This window comes from Lygodium microphyllum, chromosome 23 (genome assembly GCF_053477565.2).
Source record: "Lygodium microphyllum isolate KBCC chromosome 23, Lygodium_microphyllum_v1.1.10, whole genome shotgun sequence".
Lineage (NCBI taxonomy): Eukaryota > Viridiplantae > Streptophyta > Polypodiopsida > Schizaeales > Lygodiaceae > Lygodium > Lygodium microphyllum.
This window is the reverse complement of record NC_141157.1, coordinates 92,219,329-92,243,161: the sequence shown is the minus strand read 5'-3', so window position 1 is coordinate 92,243,161 and position 23,833 is coordinate 92,219,329. Positions and strand designations below refer to the sequence as shown.

The 23,833-nt window shown below is 37.9% G+C and overlaps 1 protein-coding gene across 1 annotated transcript; it reads left to right on the top strand.

Annotated features, from left to right (window-relative positions):
• Positions 1–12,357: 12,357 nt before the first annotated feature.
• LOC148016464 (SPX domain-containing protein 2-like) lies at positions 12,358–15,298 on the top strand. Its single transcript, XM_087664599.1, has 3 exons — positions 12,358–13,160; positions 13,689–13,851; positions 13,988–15,298. The coding sequence occupies exons 1-3, from the start codon at positions 12,675–12,677 to the stop codon at positions 14,473–14,475; spliced, it is 1,137 nt and encodes a 378-aa protein (XP_087520725.1). The 5' UTR covers positions 12,358–12,674; the 3' UTR covers positions 14,476–15,298.
• The last annotated feature ends 8,535 nt before the right edge of the window (positions 15,299–23,833 follow it).

Below are 23,833 nucleotides of genomic sequence, written 5' to 3'. Positions count from 1 at the left end.
CCATATGTACAAATGTAACTTAAGAGTGCTTTTGTTGTTTGTTCTTATGTTTTTGGAAAAGATGGTTGCATAGTCTACAGGAAAGTGGAGTGCTAGAAAGCCTCCCTCCTCTAGTGGAGGAGTGGATGGACTTGGGATGTGAAAATTGTATGTTCTCAAAAGCACTGCTTGAGAGGGGTCTGTCGGAATGGGAAATGCATATTTGTCCATGGTGGATAGACTATCCATTGGATGACATTCCATGACAAGAGATTGAATTAAGAGAGAGTAAGTACTTTGAGAGCCAAACATAGTAAATATGTGGTAACTCTTGCTCTTAGCTATTTGTTTTAGTAATACTTGCCTTATATGCAGGATTTCTGGAACAAAATAGAGTAATTTCTATGCACAAAGAAGAGGATGAAGGAAATGGTACTTTCTAAAAATTTATTTGTTTAACATGAAACTTATCATAACTTTTTAGAATTTTATGTTTTCTTAACTTTGTTGTTTTTGCAAATTAGAAATGTCCAATACAATAGACATGGTCCCTCATGTTGTGGGGATAAAGGCGACTTGTGGTGGTAGCATGGCAAAGGGTATATTGGATGGAATGCAAATTTTTAGTTTGATCCAAGTAGCCTTGTTTCTAATTTGCATGAATATGATATTATATTGTGTTGACTTCACACTACTTAGGTGCCATTAGTGATGCAACTGTTGATACTACAATGAAGAAAAAGTCCATGCGAAAACGAAAGAATATCCCCACGATAGATGATGCGTTGAAGCATAGCAAGGGTAAGCCAATTTGCATGAATAATAGAGTTTAGGATTTTCATTTGACGAGTCAGTTTATTAAAGTATTATTTTGTTGTCTTTATATTGCGTAGGTAATATAAGTGAATCAAATGAGGTTGGTACAACAAAGCGAAGGTCTAAACACAAAGAGAAAGTTGTTTCATTGGATGAAGAATTAGAAGGTGAATCAAGTATCATTTTTTGGATTATTGGAGTCATGTTAAAAGTACATTTTTATATATTTTTTGAAGATAATATAAAATCTAAACATTAAACACTAAATAATTTTCTTTCCTTCCTATTTTTCTTTACAACTTTAGGCAAAAAAGATGGTTTTGACATGCATAGCATTTGGAAAGAAAAGGAAAAAAGTAAGGGTCACTTTGAGGGATCTTTGCAACATAGTACACCTTCTCGGGCTATGTCGTCCATGACTCAGTCATCAGAGCCTATACAAGAGTCTTGTAGACGTCCTGCTATACGCAAGACAGGTATGTAGATTTCTAGCTTTACATTCTAAGTCTTAACATTTTGCCAACATCAATATTTGTAAGTAAACTTTATTTTGATGATAGGATTTCAATACCGAACTATCGTAGATGCTCTGTTGGTAGACGTGACATCGATCGATGATTTTGCATTGGATGGGTATATTTTATCACCATTCTCTATATACACATCTATTGTAATGGTTACTTATGCTTTGTTATTGTGTTTTCAATTTTAGCATTAAGCGCTTCATGGAGGGAAATACCATCAACTCTTACCAGTGTAATGGTGTCCCATCATATGAGGTTGCTAAGTTGTTGTTTGCAGATTTTTCTACATCTTTGCTTGTTGTTGGCCTCGAGGCAGAAGGTATATGTGCTTGCATTAGTTTAGTTTATAAACTCATGTGATATTGCATGGTCTTATACATCTTTACATTTTGAAAGGGATTCCCAAATGGAATACATTTTCTAGTGCACTTGTCAAAGGTGTCATGGACCTAGCCCATAAATTCTTGGCAGATGAGGGGTTCTTGGTGACTTTGGGACTTGCACAACACTTTGGAAAAGTGCTTAGAGGAGCTCATGCCATTGGATTGAAGCTCCATCGCACATGGACTCTTGTGTGTGAGGGTGGATGTAGACACCCTGATACTTGAGAGGAGGTAAGTGTGTTGAAGACAAACTTGTAACTTTTTAAAATAAAAGTTTAAGTAGCTAACAAGATGATTCTACATTGCTAGGTCATGGACCTTACTATTAATAGGCTTGTTTTATCGAGGGATGCATGTCCCTTCATATGATAGAGAGGTTGGCGAGAGGGTTAGCCCATACAGGTTTCCTACCTCTCGTAGCTTCCTCTTCGAGACAGACCTCTAGGGCACATCATTTGAGCACACTTATGTGGATGGTGTAGAGGTTCGAGGGGTTGTAGAAAGATCACTAGTTTTTAATAGGTGCGTTATACACTCTTAGACTGGTTTATACTTTGCATTGAGATATGTCATGCTTTTGTTATGGATGTTACCAAATAATTTCTTTTGTAGGTGGCTCCTTGCTACGTTCACAAAGGATCTCGACTATGTGTTGGATATTTTTTCAGGTTGTAGCGGCCTTGGTAGAGCATGCACAGAGATGCATCATTTTTGCATGTGCCTTGAGGGTGATTTTAGCCTCTACAACCAGTGCTTGGTTGATGTGGCATGCGGATCGCCATCTGTTCACATCCTAGTGACGATGATGATTTCACATGATTTGTAGTTGCATTATTTTTAATATGATGCCTTGTATTGGTAGTGCATGCCATGGGGCTTGATGATGCTCAGGAATTATGTATGACTCTATGGATTTTGGATCTCACTTAAATTGGGATTACTTCATAAACTTATAAAATTATGCTAAAACATCATGCTTTAGAAGTAGTTGCATACCTATTTTTGTTAGAGATTAAAGCATTCAATAGTTTGCGATTAGTTTGCAATTCAACATCCTAATATAATTGATCTAATTAGTTTGCAATTGCAAAATAATTAAATTCAAAGTGATAACATAATCAAACAAAAAGCTCCATAAAATAACCAAAAAAATCCAAGTGATGACCAAAAAGCTTCAAGAAGCACTTAAAAATCTCCAAATGAAGAGCTTGCTAAATAATAGCACTCATGTGTGTATGAGCATGATTATTTTTTCTAACATTTCCTTTATATATAGGTGCACTGCATTTGTCAATCAAATAATTTTCGAAAACTCAAGAAGCTCAATGCATTTTTCTCCACTAGTAGGAATTGAAGATTTGTGTGTGCCTTACAATCACAAAAAGGGGGCACAAAAACACATGCAAATACAACATAAAAAAGACTTGTAGACAGATAATCTTATAGGCCCATGGGAACTGGTATTTACAAAGCAAGAAGACATGGACCTCCATCTTTGATTTTTTTTTCACACTAAAAATCCTCCTTGGTTTGGATTTACAAGAGATACAAGGGTGCCATGGAAACATCTTACAACACTTAAGAAAAACAAGATACACACACAAGAAGTACAAGGTGCCCATGGAAACATCTTGTAACCCTCAAGAAAGACAAGGTGCACACAAAAAAACTACGGTGTATAAATTTTTTGCCACAAAAAAGAATAGAAGTGGACTTGAATGCATTAAAAAACTTAGTTCCACTTAAACTTAGTTCAACCCAAGGAGAGAATTTGTTCGAAGGTCTAGTCATATTGACAACAACTAGGTCATGGTTCCAAATCACCAAAGGAAAAATAGTATAAAAAGGTAGCCCATGATTTGCTAAAGAAAGGAAGAAAAAAATATTGTCATAAAGCTTTGAGATAATGGAAGAAAATAGAGAGTGCTAAAATGATCTTGGTGTCAGGAAACTACATCCTTGAGAGAAGGGAGCCCTTACAAATAATTATTGAGGGGATATTGAAGTGACTACCTTCCAATTCTCCAATAAGACCACATCAAAATCAATGCTAGGAGGAGAGAAAGATCTTGAGGACATGACATCAAAGTTCTCTTTGGTAAGGTATTAATATGCAATTTCAATGTGGTTGAGAATTTTCCTAAGCTTATCAATCTTGCAAGATTAATAGAGCACAATTGTGAGTTGGTTTTGCACCCTATTCTAAGTCACAAGAGGTACATTGTGTCATTGCCTTCTCAATTTCTTTGTGTTGTTTCAAGTGCATAGTAGTCAAAGTTTTTTTTCACATCTATCGACACTCCTCTTTTGGTATCAAGTTGAGATAGGGTTTTTCCTTGTATGCTCACACCATAATGCCAAGGTCATTTCAACCTTGTTAAACCTAGGTCTCCTGCTAGGCATGAAATGATTGTAGGTACATATTGTCCATCCTACTAACTTTTCTTAAGGAAAAGACTGGGTATTAATTCTAATTCTCTAATGTTCTTTTAACCTTATGCTTAAAGAGATGGTTTTCTTATAACTACTAAACAATCATTCCATCATTGAAATTAAAGAACATTTAAGGAATCAAATAGTATCCTACATTTGGAGTTGGTTCCATCATAAGAGGGGGTGCTCCTTATGGAAATTCCCTCCTAGCAAACCACTCTATCATACATCTATTCAAGTTTGGGGTATTCACAAGGATTCCCAAAAAATTAGTAGTTATCCTATACTATCTTAATTCACTTAGTATCAATTGATACTTCAACTAGTATTGCAGTGAGACTATAAAAGATGGGCACTTGAGTCGATATGGATGGAATCTTATTCATTTAAGCGATCTCTTGCAATATCAATCGATACCTCAACTACTATTGTAGTGAGAGTGCAAATCTAAATACAAAGATGCGCACTTGAGTCGATGCAGGTGGAATCTTGTTCATTCAAGTGCGACCTCTTGCCCAACTCTAGTGCTCCTATGCTTGGGGGACATTTTGAACACATGAACTCTTCTAACACATTCCTTCTTTGGTCCTTGTAGTGCCCTCTAAAACTCATACATTCCTTGAGGTAGAGTCTGGCAAAGCAAGAAGGATAATCAGGACTTGGCAAGGTAAGAGGGATACATGGAGAAATCTTAATGGGATGATAAGAAAGAAATTGATAAGAAGGAGGTTGATACAATGCTTCTAGATTAGGAGATAGGATTTTTTCTTAATGAATCTTTAGATGGGATGAGGATAGGGAGTAAAGGGAATCGGGATTTAATGGTGATGAAGGTTATGGTGAGTAGTAGCACTAGTAGATTATCCCTAGTAACTATGGCCATATGATCCAAAACACTGAAATGAGTTGCATTTTGTCTTCCAAAATTTTTTATTACCTTTACATGTTATGAAAATTTGAAGTCCCACCTTTCAATAGGGTCTAACACCAAGAGATCTCTTTCAGAGGCATGAGTGATACTTTTCTTGAAATTAAAATTCTTAGGTAATGCAAAATTCAATTTGAAAGGAGGCATTCCAATTTTATTATTTTTCTCTTACATGTATGCCACTTTGCCCCTGATTTTGAAGTGATTAGATTGCAAAAAAAATCTTTACACATGCCAAGTGTAGATGCTACGTGGATCTACCATGCACCACAAGAGGAGTAAATTCTATTAAGCCTCACTACTCTCCAAGAAAGATCAACATGCTTATTATTCCAAGACAAGTTGTTAGGCTCACCACCCCTATTAATGGAGGCAACATCCATGAGATCATGTACTAGCAATATTTTTTCCTACACTTGCAATTCTTCATAGGACTTTGTTTTAGCGTTGTGTGATTTGTCATCAACTAATTCCACCATGTTCCAATCACCAACAAAGATAGAAAAGGGACAAAAACTCAAATGAGCTAACATCTCCCACACTTGATCCCTTTCACTAGATTGATTCGGACCACATGTAGAGATTATGGCAATATCCAACCCAATAAATTTACATTTCAATCACTAGAAAAGTTATTTTCCCACTACATGCCATGAGATTAGGATCTAGAGTGTTTCTACATAGAAGGGCTATGCCCTTAGACCCCCTTTTGGATGCATCAATGAAGACTTGAAATCCCTAAGATTTGAAGGAAATTTTGTATTTAATCTCTTGTAAGGCCACCACATTCAACCTTAATCTTATAATAATAATACATGTCACTACTCATCTTTTGGGAATCCCAACCATTCTTCTAGCATTCTTAAGTCGAGATTGCAAGACCTTTCATGTAGCTTCTAGGTATTAGGATTCATGTCACACAAAGGGTCATGCAAATTGTCCTTTGGCTAGCTTTTCAAGGGAGCCACCAAGTGGCTTAGCATTTGAAGACTTAATTTGTTGCAAAGATGAAGCTTCACCTTCTCTGGGGGAGGAAGATTTTGTTGATTTTCTATACCATTGATCTGCTTTTGTTGTGCTTAACTCAACCCTTGCTTTTGGACCTTCTCAGGACCTTTAGGTACTACATTGTCCTATGGAGAAGATTGCTCTTTTTTTTTTTTGAATTTACACATCAACATGCTACACAACCACATTCTCTTTCTCAGTTCTTTTTTATTCTCTTAGTTTTTCTCTAAATCATCCAACATTTTATTGATTTTCTTAAGAAAATTGTAAGCAAGATGACCACTCTCTCTACAAACATAGCATGAGTCAAGGAAGCGAGAAAACTAAATAAAGCACACTATTTCAATGCCTATTGCATCCACTGATTGCAAAGCTTTGATCCTATCCCACAAGATATTATTGCCTCCCTTAGACGACTGATTGAGGAGGAGGAATGCACAATACTTTCCTCAATGTGGAAGCAATAGTCATGATCTCATTTTATAGCAAAGTATGGAGGTTTGGAAAAGAAACCCAAACTAGACATTCTAGCTAAAGACACCTTCATGTGAAATCCATAGTCCAAGGCAAGTAGTGCACCAAATCACCTTGGTGAACTAACTAAACAAGACAACAACCATTCTCTTTCTTTGACCAATCCTAGCCATACTTTAAAGAGCCCTTTACTACTGATGATTTAGTATTGTGCCAATGTACCTTTAGCTTAAAAAGCTCCAAGAGACCTCTTGGGGAAAAGTGGATCTTCCCCATGAAATATATAAAATTCCCAACTATTGCCAAATCATAATAACTATTGTAGAGAGACTCCATAGACAAAGCAACTCTAGCCTTACGATCCCTCTTACCCATTCCTAGGCTTTGCCTCCTAGCAACAGTGATGATGTATAGATCACTTGCCATTGCCTTAAACTCACATTGACATCACACTAGGAATGCTTCACGTGCTATGCATACAAAGTTGTTTCCATCTTGACATCATCACCTAATTTGTGTACCTTACCAAATTCTTGGGACTCTCCCAATGGGTCTAGAGGTCTCTTATGTTGCATATAAGGAAGGGGAGAAGAACCCCAACACTTGGCATGTGCACAATTAGTTCTTTCCTCTTGCATCTTCTTTCTCATACCCATTTAACTCTTCTTCTTCTTCTTCTTCTTCTTCTTCTTCTTCTCTCTCTCTCTATTCCTCATCAAAGTCATGTAATTTAAAAGGATAGATTCGTTATATCATAAGGAAACACATACATAGTCCACTTAGTCAGAGGGTGTCATGTGGTGTTGATTGAGAAAGAGTAGCTAGTGCTCTCATTGAAAAATATCTAACACTCAACTTGAGAATTTTTGTGTTTGTTGCCTTTTTTGGTTGAAATTTTTTGTTCAATTTTTATATGAATATAAAATAGGTTCTTCAAAGGCAATTTGTGGGTTAATTTCTTATCCCATGTAATAGATTTTGGGCACTCAAAATTGGGTGGTGTTGATGACACCACTTAAGATTGAAGACTATTAGATGGTGGAGAGTTGGATGGTCTTTTAGGAGCTTTGAGTAGTTTTTGTTTGGACTACCTAGGACATTAGTGAGCTACTAGTTATGGGGAGCTATGTCATCATCTCATGCTTCATCCTTGAGGAGTCTTGCTATTTATTGTTTCTAAGGCATATCCAATTTTTTAAGGACTAGGACACCCACCTTTCCAATTTTTTGAGTGCCTTTGTTAGTGTATTATCTTGATAATCAAACATCTACTTAATATCAAGAGGGCTCTTTAAACCTATGTACATTATGTTATAAAGTTATTTAGGGTGTTTTCTAAGAGGTGGTTAACATCTAACTCTCTCAAATCTTGTACTTGTTGGCTCTCTTCAACCTTGTATATTTGTAGCCACTATAAAATCCTTGTAAAATCATCCCACTTAGCGCTTGTACACATCAATCCATCAAACATTCACTTACTCATGGTCGGTGGTAAATTGTTGGTTCCATCTTGTTGTAAACATACATTGGTAGCTTGCTTGGGGATAACTCTTGTTGAGTTTTGTTGAATTTAGTCGCTTCTACTTGACTCTTGGTTCCATCTTGTTGTGACTACACATTGGTAGGCTTGCTTTAGGTTGGTGCTCATGAGATCATTATAATCATTTTCTTTACATTGCCTTAACTACTCACTGTTCTTTTACTAATGAATTTTAGGATCCTATGATGTTGTAAAGAAACTCTCTTTCTCTCCCAACCTCTGTTAAGTCCACTATACTTGTGATCCTTATCTCATCTCAACACCCTGAAGTTCTTCCAATCTTTCTTTGAGAGGAAATTTTAAGATATTTAGTTTCCTCTCAACTTGCCCTATGGCTACATGGAGGCAACCCATGGATAACAAAAATATAGTAACATTGCTAAGAATTTATGTTGATGACTAATACTATGGATGTAACCTAGAACTGATTTTTTTAAATGTTACATGGACTATTCCCATTTCATATAGTTCGTATTTTAGATTTCAATAGTTCTCCTCACATCCCTAGATTTCAACTCCAAACACTCACATTGGGCCATTCGAAATTGTTACATGCTTTTGGCTAACTTAACCATAAAGTGGTGGTTGAAAATCAAGCATGTGCCAAGGATGATATAGCAAAGATAAGGTCCACACAGTGAACATGACATTCTACTCTATCTTTTTAATCAAACGTTCAAAATGGTGTGAAGCATGTATGTTTATGTGGTACAACACCCAACATCGGATGTCTTGCTCACTCTATATTTTAGCATATGATGTCACACATGCTATGCCATGTCATTTGTCTCTACTCTATACATAAGAATAAGATATGCCATAAAAAACTTTGTCTAAAAAAGTATTGAGAATTTCCTTTTTGGAAAGGCAAATAGCTTCTCATTAACATAGAATTTGATTGATCCACCTCAATGTGGCTAAGTTTCTTGCATTCCCTATTGGAAAAAGGCTATGCCATTGTAGAATAAAGGACTTCCAATTGAAAAATGTAATATAGACTTAGAAGATGGTTAAATATTGGAAGAGGAAGCTTCCTTTGACAAGATTGAAGACTTGGAACTAAGAGCAAGGAGGGTAGGGAGGCCTACTCCTTCCTCTAGGATAAACTTGATCATTTGGAAAATGTGATGAATAAGCTTTATAGCAAGGAAAGGATTGGTAAGAAGATGCCAATTTCACTCTTTTATGCTATAATAGGAAGGAAGAAATGATTTTATACCCTTTTTTGGGATTGCTATTGTGAGGCTAAAGCATTGAGGAGATAGGCACACAAGCATATGAAAGATGCTGGATTGATGGAATCTCAATGAGGACTATCCTTTTTGGAGACCTAACTCCATAGATGTAGAATCGCTGAAAGGATGGAATGTAATAAGAGCAGTAGTGATCAGATACCTATGGTTCTTAAGAAGGCCAAGATGTTCAAGAAGTCTTCTTGCCCTAAAGATGGATGAAACCAAAAGCCTTGGAAGATAGATTATGATAGCCTTTAAGGGAGCTAAGTCTAAAGCTCTAATCTATAATAATGTAGGAAGGAAGTTGGCTTTCACTTCAATTTGTAATAGCTCCTCTAGTGAGGGGTTGATAAAATTTTGTATAAGTCATAACTTGAACTCTCGTTGAGATGGTACAAATAGCTTTTATTGATATTTCAATTGCATTAGGCATATAGCTTGTTCTTGGTATTTGTTCATTGTGTTCTAAACAACAACTACTTGAAACCCATAAATGAAGGATTTATATTCACAGTTAAATTGACAAGATTAGATATCATAGCAATTTTATTTGAATTTTAACACTATCTACACATGCATGACTAATGCAAATTCACCACTCATTCAGATACATAAGGTATGTTTTGCTTATATATGCAACTCAATGAAGTGCTTAAAAATTATCTTTTTGGGTTGGATGTTTTTGTGGTCTTATTTCACGTTTTTGTGCATAGAATATGCTAAAGAACATCAAGCTTTCTTTATGTTCCCACATGTAATAATATTAAGATATCTTTGAGTCAAAGTACATCACATTAAGATGTATGTGTAGCTTAAAGAAAATTTATCTTAGTGAAAAAGGAAAGAATATTCTAATGTTGACTAGGATAATGCTCTAGGAGGCCTTTTCAAGAGGGCCCCAAAACTAGGATTTCCTCCCATTGTAGGAAAATATTGCCAATGATATTACATAGTTCAACCAACTTTTGAGATAATCTAGCATTTGATTAGAGAGGATGAACCATTTTGGAGATATTATAGTAGATAAAGTTTCCAAGGTCCTTTAAATATTCTGTAAGCTAAATCTCCATCTAGAAGATCTAAAGGTCCATAAACAACTATATAAGAGATATTAAAGGCTCCTTTTGCAAACATCACCATAATGATTTTACCAATTTATTTAGGTAGTTGTAAATTTGAACTACTAACTTTATGAATATAATATGTTGGTGGTGTTGATGTGTGTGCATGTATTCTTTGCAAGGTAAGAAAGCTCACAAGTCATGAGCTACATGGAATACATAGTACACAAAGGTGGAAAGCTCTTGAATGAATTGCACGAGTTCCTGCTATTAAGGACAATTGAGAGCCATTGGAATGCACAAGAGCTTTAATTTTTAGCTCTATGCTTTGTGAGGCCACTGTGTCATGTCTAGCAACATCTTGATGTGTAATTTGGCTCCATGCTAGGTTAGATTTCACCCCTACTAGAAATGTATAACTACATGCGATTGTAGTTTAACAAAAAATGTTGCTTTGATGTTGTTTCATCATTGAGCAAGGTTTAGAGGGATGATTTACAATAAATTTTAGACACTTTCCTACATGTGAACCCACATTCCTTGAACTTTGATAGCACGAGCTTTTCCAAGGGAGATACCACATGCCTAGCATATCGAGCCATCATCCTCCATTATAACATCCTTGGACTTGGGTGATTGTAGTCCCCATTGTGATAAGAAGCTCACTAACACCTATCGTTAGTGGGGAAACAAGATCATATGCATATGGAGCCTAAGATCCACAATCTTCCATGCAAACATCTATGTGTGTGTGGTCCGTGTAAATCACTCCCAAAGCCTAGGGATGAGGTGGCTTCATTGCAAGGAGCTTAGAGCCCCTTCTCACCTAGAATTTGCAAGGGCTCGTAAATGCTACTAGCCTATAAATATTCACTCGAGAGTGCAATGGTGTGTCACAAAATTTAGGAGGGTTAAATATGCCCCACAATTACTTTGAAAAAAATATTACCATTGTTGACACTCTTTGTCAAAATCAAATTTATGCATCAACAATAATATGTGAGCAATGATACTGAATCTTTTGTAATATTATAACAATCACACATCAATTTATTAGCGAGACCACTAAGATTGTTGTGCTTTTAAGAGAACCTTCATCTATTTTTGTGTACCCTTGTTTGCATTAGGAGGGATGGGGCTCTTACGATCCACTAACATAGTGAAACTAACATAAAAATTTCCGAGAGAGAAACTTCTTATAAAGAGGTGGTTAGTGAATGCAAGGCTAGAGGGGTTTTGCACATAAACTATGATGTGTTGTCTTATGCATTAAATGCCAGTCATTTTTCACCTTCGCACTATTAACTATGCCTAATTTCAAACTGTAACTCTTTTGGGTATAGTTAGCACAATAAGACACTATTTCAAGAAGTGCGCTTAATTGGTTAACTCTTGCTTGTGTGAAACCCCTCTTACGTGCCCCCTGCCGCCGCCTCTCTCTCTCTCTCTCTCTCACACACACACACACACACACACACACACACACACACACACACACACACACACACACTCAATTTTCAAGTTTGAATCCACAAGGTTCAAAACTTGGAACTATGGGATATTGCCTTGAAGACATCTTCGGGTTGTTCCTACCACTTAAAGATGCTCCTTTCTCTCTCTCTCATACACACTCCTCTCTCAGGCCTTGGAAGAAACGTGGATATGCCTTAACATCTTCGAGTTGTTCCAACTTCCACCATGGAATAAATAACCCTCACACATACACATACACGCATTTCAAGTTTGAATCCACAAGGTTCAAAACTTGGAACGAGGGGATATCCCTTGAAGGCATCTTCGGGTTATTCCTACAACTCTCTCTCTCCCCCCCCTCTCTCTCTCTTGTCTTAAAAGAAATGTGGATATGCCTTAACATCTTCGGGTTGTTCCTACCACGGAATAAATGCCACACACACACACACACACACACACACTCTCTCTCTCTCTCTTTCAGTGTTAAGCGAAAGTCCTGTGTGTGGGCTATACCTGCCTACGCAAAGAGAAAAGGTCCACGACATATACCTGCATCTGGGAGCAGAATATTCCGATCAAATATCCTCCTTCTCTCACAGGTTCATGTTTGCAGAGAAATTTGGGGGGGATTATAAACAAGAAGAGGAAGTGCATGAGCTCACACATAGGTACCTGCAGGACCTTGCAAATTTCTCTGGCATCAGGGACGTCTCGCGACGCATGCATGCATCCATTCTTTATGTCCTAGAGAGCTTCCAGTTTATCAGAGCCAGACAGACAGACAGAGAGGCCATAACTTGAGCCCTCTCAGAAGCTTGGCATGAAGTTTGGAAAACGCCTCCAAAGCCATCTGGAGGAGACCATCCCGGAATGGAGGGACAAGTTCCTCTGCTACAAGCAGCTCAAGAAGAGGCTCAAGCTCTTGCCTCCTGCACAGAACCCTGTAAATGATGGTGGTAATGGAAATGTGCCCGTCTTCGATGATTCTGGCCTTTCGAGAAACAGCCTTGCTGACAATTTATGCCATGGCATCTCAACACCGGATACTCATGAAGTGGATGGCACTGCCCTGTCATCAGTGGAGGCACCAGGAAGACGATGCCTATCCAATGCACCTGCCAATCATTTAAACAGGGCTTCTGCAGCTGATGATGCTGATCCTTGCCCTGAAATCATTGGAGCTAAGGATATGAATAGGTTGAACTCAGAAGACGAAGTGGATTTCGTACATCTGCTCAATACTGAGCTGGAGAAATTCAACACTTTTTTCATTGAGAAAGAAGAAGAGTATGTCATAAGGCTTCAGGTAGTTTTTTGACAGTCTTTAGTTTTGCCTTTTGAAAAACTAGGTGGAAGTTAGCGCGAATGGATTCTGCATGTAGTTATCAAGTTAGGGATATGTGTTGGCTGTACATGTACTAGTATGCAATAGTCACTGCAATCTATTCTCAAACTATGCTTTGGAAACTGTATCTTGATGTGTTTCGAGATTGTTTGAAAGCGCTATTGTTTTCATGTCAAACTGTGTCTTGATCTTTGCCGGATTCTTAGTCCCTTGTATTGCCTGCCATTCTTTGTGCCTAACACACGAGAGGAACACTAATGGACAATCTTTTGATGCTGCGAATTCAGAGCAAGCATGTGTAGAGAAATCATATTTGTAATTAGGGATATCGTAAGTTAACTGTGAATTTGGCGGATGGGTGTATAGTGCGTGTTTGTAACAGGTGGTTTGTGTCATTGCTCAAGTGGTCAGGCTCCTATGAGTTATGTGCACAATGTTTGGCTGTTTTATATTTGTGCTCTCATGATTATTTGTCTACCATGACAACAGGAACTAAAGGAGAGAATTGAGAATTGGAAAGTTAGAGGCAGTCAATGTGACCTTCCCCATTCACAGAACGTCAACGAGGAAGAGATAAATATCAGAAAGGATGTTGTCAAGATCCATGGTGAGATGGTGCTACTGGAGAATTACAGTTCACTGAATTATACAGGTTATACTTCTTTATCTGCTAGATTTACTTCTACTGAATGGCATTGGATAACAATAGGCCCAAGTTAGGGATATTCATGTTCAGTGTAGATCAACTAGGGACTCACAATGTGTGCCATTCTATGTAAAACCCACAGGTTTGGTGAAGATCTTGAAGAAGCACGACAAACAAACAGGTGCCCTTCTTCGGATGCCCTACATCCAAAATGTGCTACAGCAACCATTCTTCACCACTGAGCTTCTTTCAAAGCTTGTCAGGGAGTGTGAAAATGACTTGTTATCACTCTTTCCCAGCTCTCATGCCATTGCACAAACTGGTGAGAGTAGGCTAACAGATTCCCTAGCCTCTCAACCTCAGCGTTTTCATGACAAGACCCCTTCCTCTGATGTCTCTTGTACCTTGCTTTCTGATAAAGAAGTGCGCATTGTAGAAGCTCAAGGGCCTTCCAGAGAAGAGGATGTGGAAAGAATATATAGAAGTATAATGGATGCTTTGAGAACCTTGAAAGATTTGCGGAGGGGCAGCTCAACATACAGCATCTTTTCATTACCTCCCTTTGGTCAAATCGAGAACGAGTTGCAGAGTAGTCCTACGCCTATTTGTGCAACAATGTCGATAAATTAGCATATCAGTGGGATGTGGTATGATTGTTATAAGGATGCTATCTCCATTGCAGAATCAGTTCTAGAGGGAGTTCTAAGTACAGTCTACCACGTGTAAAAGAAATTGAAATTTAATGCAGAGCTTAGGCATTGTAAAGATATAACCTAAACAGATACCTTCCTGAATTTAGTCAGGCTAGTCTGACACACACTTGGATCCTTCCAGCTTATGATAATCCAGACTAACCTTGTAGCCAAGTTGAAGCATTACCTTGTTGCTTGAAGCATCACTCTAGCTTCTACCAACGTTCTTTGTATCTTTACAAGTAACCCTCCTTGTACTGAAAGCCGTTTTTGGTCGGTGGAATGGCATGCATGGGCATGCACGATGTCAAATCTGCAATGGTCTTATATGGAACTTGAATGGAGGACTCCTAGGCTGCATGCACAACGTCAAATGTGCAATAGTCTTGTATGGAATCTGCATGGAGGATTCCTAGGCTCCATTCACCTTTAACTATGTTGCATGTATTGCCTCTTCTTATTCTTTTAGTTGTCATCATATCCAAGTTGGGCTGGAAAAAACTTCCTGAGAATTTTATTTAAAATACCGCCACTCAAACCTCACCGCCATATGTAAAGCCCTTTGCATGCAAATGCCAAATTCTACCCCATTAATGTTGGTTGGCTTTGCTACATTCTTAAGGCCGATTGAGGAATAGTTGAACAATTATTTGTTTGAATGGCGAAGATAAAAACTAGAACAATAGGGTTGAGAAAATTTGTTTAGTTGCAAGCATGTCCTTTTGTGAACCTCTTAACATTTTTCTATATGTTCATTTTTAATGCAAGAAGTGGGCATGAGGCCTCTTGAAGCATTGGCTATATATATATATATATATATATATATATATATATATATATATATATATATATATATATATATATATATATATATATATATATATATATATATATGCATGCATGTAGAGAGAGAGAGAGATTCTAAAAAAATTTCTTGAGAATTTTATTTAAAATATCTCTACTTTCAAACCTCACTGCCATATGTAAAGCCCTTTGCATGCAAATGCCAAGTTCTACCCCATTAAGGTTGGTTGGCTTTAGTACATTCTCAAGATTGATTGAGAAATAATTGAGCAATTATTTGCTTGAATGACGAAGTTAAAAACTAAAATAATAGGGTAGAGAAAATTTGTTTAGTTGCAAACATGTCCTTTGTGAATCTCTTAACATTTTGCAATAGCTTCATTTTTAATTTAAGAAGTGCGGGCATGATGCCTCTTGTAGTGAAGCATTGGATGCATGTATATATGCATGTGTGTTGAGAATAGCTAATGATTCTTGTATGTATGCCCATAGAGGTTGGATATGCGTCCCAAAGAGGTTGGCCTATATGTGGCTTTATAAGAAAAGATGTATGCTTTGGAAGCTCTATGAGAGATGCCCAAAAACCCATAAGCATAGTGAGGAAGAGTGGTACTATAAAAAATGTTATATAAGCATGTATTTGACACTTATTTCAATGCAATGGAACTATCAATTTGAGTTACTCAAGACTGTTGTTATGAGTCCCAAATAATCTACCTTGGAACCTAATTCACTTGAGTTACAACCTCTTATATTAATAATATATTGTGTGTTTATTTTGCATCCACCATAGCTAAATAGCTCTAGATGTGTTTCTCAACATGGTATCAAAGCCATAGCTGAGCTAGGTAGCTAGTAGGTGGAGTTTCTCCTTCTTTTCATGCTCTACAATTCTTCCTCTCTCATTCTCTCCCTGTGCAAGTCTATTTTCATTCCAGTATCTCAAGATATCCAACATCCATTGTGCGTATGATGTGAAGAAGCTCAAGGAAGAAGATGTTGCTAAAAGAGCTCAAGGACGGAGGTGCTATTCAAGAAGCTTGATTTGGAGTCTACATTGAAGGTATCAAGGATAATTGTCATTCCATTTCTATCTTTTCAAGTTATCATTTGGGAGAAAAGAGAGAAGAGGTAGACTTTCCTTTGCGATTTATGAGAGAGCTTGAAGCTCTAATCCAAAGCATCTTTTGTAAGCACTAGTTTACTTTGGTCTATCAATGAGCCAAAATTTGATAAGTGGGCAACATCACCATATTTGATCTCGCTTCTGCATTAGCAAAGGAAAATTCATTGTTGAGGTGTTTGGGATTTTTGCCACAGAGTCTCTGTGATTCTCCATGAGCAAGTGAAGCATCTGTATTGATTTTTGATTATCAATCTCTATAGCAACAATGAGTCTCGCAAGCTGAGGTCAAGAAGTAGAGTCTAGGCAACAAAAGGCAGAAAATTTGAACCATTTTGAAAGGACAGATAAGCAAGAGGGAAATCAGAGGCCTTTGCATTTAATCTCGATGGGTGGCAGAAGCAGCAAGCCAACTATATTAGGAGCGCAATCATCGATGACATCTCCCAGGGTCATCGACGGTTGGATTGATATTGACAAACACACATCATCGAATGCAAAAGATGACGTCGTTTTGATTCACTACCTGTTGATCAAAATACTATATCAAACCTTATCATCAAGGGTTTCGAAGTCTCTCTTATTAAAGCTATGCTCACACCTTGTTTAATTCATTAAGTTTTCATTTACACTAGCCCTTTCTCGAAAACCTCATTCACACACATCTCTGGCTGCATTCAAACCTGTAAGAAGCTAGGAATAAGGATTTAGTGTAAATAACACTAATATTATGCCATGTCACACTGACATTGGTATAAAAGGAGAGGACATGTAATTTTTCACATCTTTTTGACACATTAATACAATTACAGTCTTTCTCTCCCATCTTGCTCACAGCTTCTATGGCTTCTCTCTCTTTCATGTCTTTCTCTCTCTAAATCTAGTCTTTCTCTCTCCTCATCACTCTTCTCTCTTCCTGCAGTCTTTCTCTCTTTCTGCAGTTTTCTCTCTCCTCTTTCTCTCTCCCTAGTTCTCTCTTTGACAAGTGGTATCAAAGCATTGGTATTTGATTCATTCTTTTTTTCTATTTTCAATCCTATTTTTCTCTATCAAAATCAATTTCAGATAGAAATTGTACAAGAAAATGACTGGTGGAGTGCTGCAGATCATCTATAGTTAGTAAGAAACTACATCTGGAGATATCTAAGGTTAGATATGGTGGAGGATGGCTTAAATGACAGGTCATAATCAAATTTCATGCAAAAGTGGAGGTAATTAGGGTAAAGAAGAGTTAACCGGGCTTAGTTTGGGAACAAACTGTGGTTACTTTGAAAAGAGGGAGTTCTCTTTTCCCTTTCCTGGAGTTTCCTGCAGGTTTCATGGAAGTTCAGCATCAAGATCTGGCATTTCTCTCAAACCCTTGATCTTCTTGGCCAAGAATCTCCTGGAATAGATCTCTCTCTTCATGAGCTTCATAATGAGCACAAGATTGCTTCATCTTGGCTCAGCTATGGAGCCAAGAACAGCCCCGAAAATTGCGCCCAATTTTCAGGCTAGCTTGCTCTCTGCATTTGATGCTTCTTCCTCAGGCCTTGGCACTCTCCCTGATCCTTTGCAAGCATAAACCATCAGTGAAATGGAGATATTCAGCCCCATTCAAGGTTCTTCAGCCTCTTCCTAAACCCTAGGTGAACAGTTCATGGTAGCCATGAAAGCTTCAGCTCGAGCTTCCATTTTTCAACAATTTCTTGAAGATTCTTCATCCTTTTAGCCCGTGGGATCATCTCAGGAAGGATTCTTCAACAAATTGCAAGGATTAAGCACGAAATGGTTAAAGATTGAAGCTCAAGAGCTTCCATGGAGCAAAAATTTAGGGGAAATGGGTTTAATGCTTCAATTTCAAGCATTTGAAGCATCAAGATTGTTCCTAAGTACTGAATACATAAGGCTTGGGGATTATTTTACCAACATTGGACAACCGGAGGCTCTATCAAGCATATGAAGATTGATCAAGTCATCATCAACCATGCCAAAGGTACTCTTCTTCAATTCTTGATCTCTCTCATTAATCCAATTGCTGAGCTTAATCCATTTGATTGAGAGATTAAAGAATTGAATAATATCCATCAAATTTCAGCCAAACTTTGCTTGAATCAATCCATTCATGAATGCAATGCTTGCTTCATGTATACTAGTTCCAATTAGTGAATTAGAGGCTTCAATCTGAAATTTCCAGCATAATAATTGAATTCCATTGATTGAATCTATTGATTGATGAACTTGTTTACTCTAATCCATTGATTGGCTGAATTTCTTTTACCCAAGCTGAAATATTGTAAAAGGGTAAGTACTAGCAATCAGTGAGTCACTGAATTGCATTGGTAAGACCCTTCTCCTATCCAAACTTTCAAGATTCCATTCAATTGCATCTCATGAAAGGTTGAATGAATATTTCAGAAATGCATCTCATGCTGATTGATTAGAATACTAGCCTCTACCATGTTGATATACCCACCGAAGAAAAAGGTGGATGCCGGGGAAGATAGTGGGACAAAAGAGAGGTGACCCTCCCTCACTATCAAAGATCCCAAAGTGGTGCAACCAACCAACCTGGGGGGGACTTTGCCCACCTCCCAATGATTTGGAGCCTGTGTAGGAAGCCTGTCATGCCGTTTTATCCCTCATATAGGTACAACGAGTGGAGAATTGAAGATTGAAGACTTTTCAAAGGCTCAAGTACCTACAGGTTCAAAACAGGGTAAAATAGGGAGTTTACAGGGTACTTACAGGTGGTTACAGGTATACCCTTCATTACTGAAGTACAGGTGCAGGTACTACAGGGTACCCATAGGTCCTGTACACCCATTTACAGGGTTTGGTAACCATTTGGGATTACTATCTTGCACTACAGGGTCAAAACAGAGCACTTACAGGTCTAGAAAGGGTGTAGGCCTAGACAGTTCAGACTCAGAAATCCAGCTACATAAATTTTTGTCCTAAATTTGTTATAGCATGCTATAGCTCATCTCGAAGAGGGCATTCTTAGCTTTGATTTGAACTAAAATGTTCTGAAATCGGAGTTTCCTAGCAAAAGTTAATCATGATCAGTCTATTTTGGGACAATAACCATTTCATGAAAGAGAGCTAAAGGACAAAATTATTCTAGCCAAATTTAATGGTTAGTCATCTTCACCATCTGATTTAGAGGAGTGGACCTCTAAGATGGAGTCCTACTTTGACATATTCCCTAAAACTGATGACATGAAGATTTATTTTGCTTCCTTACATTTGGAGGGATTTGCCCATACCTGGTGGAGGTATATTAAAAAAGAAAACATACTTGTAGAGAATTCAGAAGCTTTCAAGGCACTTATGGTTGAAGTATTTGTTTCTCCTCTTGAGAAAGAGAAATTAGCACAAAGATGGTATGGTTTGGAACAAAGGGGCCTAACTGTAAGAGAGTATACTAACCAATTCCTCAACCTGACCATATATGTGAAACACATCAGTGATGAGGCTAAGCTTCATAAGTTTATGTATGGTTTAGAGCCATCTTTATCAGTTGATGTTATGGCACAAAATCCTACTTCCCTATTTAAGGCTATTGAGCTTGCGGAGCGCTATGGAAGAAAGTATAAAAGAGAATCTTCATTTCAGCCTGGTTTTGGACAGCTAAGGACTGTTTTAAAGCAGGGGCAAGTTGGTAACACTTATGGCAGCAATCATGTGCCAAACGGGAGCTTACGGATACCAACTTATCTTCCATTTAATGCTTTTAGACCTCAAGGTAATTTCAGGACAGCAAACAATCCAAAAGTTGATTTCAAACAGGGGGACAACAAGCCTTAATCCATTTCAGCCAATATAAATCCTAAATCTATTCCTATGGATCTTTATAAAGAAAGAAAGGAGAAAGGTTTATGTTTCAAGTGTGGGGAAAAGTATACACTTGATCATGCCTCAAAGTTTGTATACAAAAATGTCAAACCCAAGCTTCAGAGTATGTTGGTTTTTGAAGATTTTGAGGATGACATGGATGAAGCTAATGCAATGGTACTTAATGCTGAAAATGAAGATCTTGAGGAGAAAGTTGGGCAAGAGTATTTTTATGATCCAGCCGACTCTTTTCCTTTTGATCCAAGTGGAAGTGTTTCGTTTGATCCAAGTGGGACTTGTGATGAGCCGCTTGCTGCCACTAATTGTTCTATTTCTATGGATGCTTGGACAGGATCTAAGAGCCCTAATACACTTCGTATGAAGGGAAGCATATGTGAAAAGCCAGTGTTCATCCCGATAGACAGTGGCAGTACTCATAGTTTTGTGAACAAGTCCATTATGGACAAGCTAAATTGTGTTCCCACAGATTTAGAGCAGCCCATTAGAGTTCAAGTGGCTAATGGTGAAGAGGAAATTGGTACACATATATGTCCACAGGTTTCTTTACAGTTGGCTGAAAATTTTGAAGCCAAGGTAAACCTGATCACTCTGGAAATGGAGCCTATAGATATTGTACTCGGTTGTGATTGGTTAATGACACTAGGCAGCATCACTATGGATTTCTCACAGTTGGATATGGAGTTTATCTCCAATGGATAGCTTATCCATTTACAGGGAATTCCTAGTAGATCATATTTTTAGCTTATTACCATTCAACAACTCAAAAGAGAGCAAGAAACGTTCACAAATTTTTGTTTTGCATTTGAATTAAGAAACACATAATCAGCCCAATAATTCAGCAAACCATCCAGCCTTGACAGCTCTTCTTGAGGAGTATAGAGATCTGTTTGAGATACCTACTTCATTGCCTCCTAAGAGAGCAGTAGATCACCCCATTGACTTGGAGCCCAACTCAAAGACAATCAATAAGCCACCTTACAGATTATCAAAGTATGAACGAGAGGAAGTAGCCAAGCAAATCAAGGAACTTCTTGAAATGGAATTCATTGAACTAAGTTCTTCACCTTATGCATCCCCTGTCCTGTTAGTCAAAAAGAAAGATGGATCTTTCAGAATGTGCATTGACTATAGGGATCTTAATAAGATCACAGTGAAGAACATGTATCCTATACCCAGAATTGATGATTTGCTTGATGAGCTTAAGGGGGCTCAAATTTTTACGAAGATTGACTTGAGGTCAGGGTATCATCAGATTCGCATGCGAGAGGGTGATGAAGTCAAGACTGCTTTCAAGACTAATCGTGGGCTCTATCATTTCTTAGTGATGCCATTTGGGCTTACAAATGCTCCAGCTACCTTCCAAAGCCTAATGAATAAGATTTTACAACCTTTTCTCTTTAAGCTTGTCTTGGTGTTCTTTGACGACATTTTGATCTACAGCAAGACTTTATAGGATCACTTGGCACATATGAGGAGGGTTTTTGATGTATTGAGACATCATAGGCTTTTTGCTAAGGAGAATAAGTGTTCTTTCATGCAGATTGAAGTGAAATACTTGGGAAATATTGTCAGTGAAAAAGGAATACAGGCTGATCCCAAGAAGGTGCAATGTATAAAAGATTGGCCAACGCCTACTAGTACTACCTCTCTTAGAGGATTCCTTGGTTTATCTTCATTCTATCGCTGATTTATTAAGCATTATGCGGCAATTGCAGCTCCTTTGACTGATAGGTTGAAGAAGGAGGCTTTCTTTTGGTATGCTCTTGTAGATAGCAGCTTCAACCAGTTAAAGGAACTCCTTACCTCTGCTCCTATCTTAGTATGCCCGGACTTTTTCAAAGAATTTACTATACAGTGTGATGCTAGTGGCCGTGGCATTGGGACTGTTTTGCTTTAGGAGCATGGAGTAATTGCATTTGAGAGTCGTAAGCTTACAGATAAAAAAATGGCCATGAATGTTTATGACCAGGAGATGTTGGCTATCTTGCATGCAATCAAGAAGTGGCACCATTACTTATATGGCAGTCGATTCAGAGTACATAGTGATCACAGGGTACTTAAGTATTTCCTTACTCAGTCCAATCTTACTCCAAAGCAACGCCGTTGGGTAGCTACATTACAGAATTATGATTTTGATATCACTCATACAAGGGGCAAAGATAACATAGTGGTTGATTCTCTTTCTCGTATGTGGGCTTGCAAAGTTTTAGCTATGACAGAATTGCATAATGACTGGATTGAATAATTACAGGAGGCTTATCTTCTAGATGAGGAATTTAACCAAAATTTTCAAAAATTACAGCAAGGTCTTATGGAAGAAAACCTGCATTACCACCTTAAAAATGGCATTATTTGGTTGAAAGGCAAGATTGTAAATCCTTCTACTTCTTCTTTTAAGCAGAAAATTATGGAGGAGCTACCTTCTTCGCCTCTAGCTAGACATTTAGGAGTTTTCAAGACCTATGACAGGATTAGTAAAAGCTTTTATTGGAAAGGACTGTGGAAAGATATCAAGGACTTTGTTATGAAGTGTATGCCTTGTCAACAGAATAAGGATAACACCCATAAGCCAAGAGGTTTGTTACAACCATTGCCTATTCCTATTGGTAAATGGACTCATATTACTATGGATTTCATGACTGTCTTACCTACTACCAAGAAGGGATGGAATAGTATTTATGTGGTGGTAGACAGACTCACCATGGCAGCCCATTTTATTCCAACCAAGATTCAGTTTACTGCTTCTCAAGTGGCCAGTCAGTTTATGGAGCAGATTTTTAGACTACATGGATTATTGCAGGTGATTGTCCACGATAGGGACTCAAAGTTTATGAGTAACTTTTGGCACGCGGTATTTAAATCTATGGACACTAAATTGGCTCCATCTACGGCTTATCATCTTCAAATTGATGGACAGACAGAAAGAGTTAATAAATGGTTGGAGACTTATCTTCGCCATTTCTGCTATGATGTCCAAACCTCATGGGATTCTTGGTTACACTTGGCTGAGTTTGCTTATAACAATTCTACTCATGTGAGCATAGGAGTTTCACCTTTTGAGGCTTTGTATGGTTACAAGGTGCCCTTACCCACAGTCATCTTTAATGAAAAGATCAATCCTCATGGGAAGTAAGAGTTGGAAAGAATGCAGACCCTTCTTCAGCAATGTAAGGTGAATCTAAGGAAGGCTCAAGATCAAATGAAGATGTATGCTGATGAGAAGAGGAGGCCTTCAGAGTTCCAAGAAGGAGAGTTGGTTTTATTGAAGGTACCCAAGTCCAAGTACTCTACATTAAAAGATGGATCTAGTAATAAGCTTGCCCACAGGTTTTATGGCCCTTACTGGATAAGCAAATTGGAGATTTGGCATACAGACTAGAGCTTCCCTCTTCTACAAAAATTCATAACGTCTTCCATGTTAGTCAGCTCAAGCCCTATTATGGTGATCCAGTGGATTTAGTTGATGAGCTGCCACCTATTGATGAAGATGGTATCGTTCAGTACATCCCAGAGGCTGTTATAGGTTAGTGTG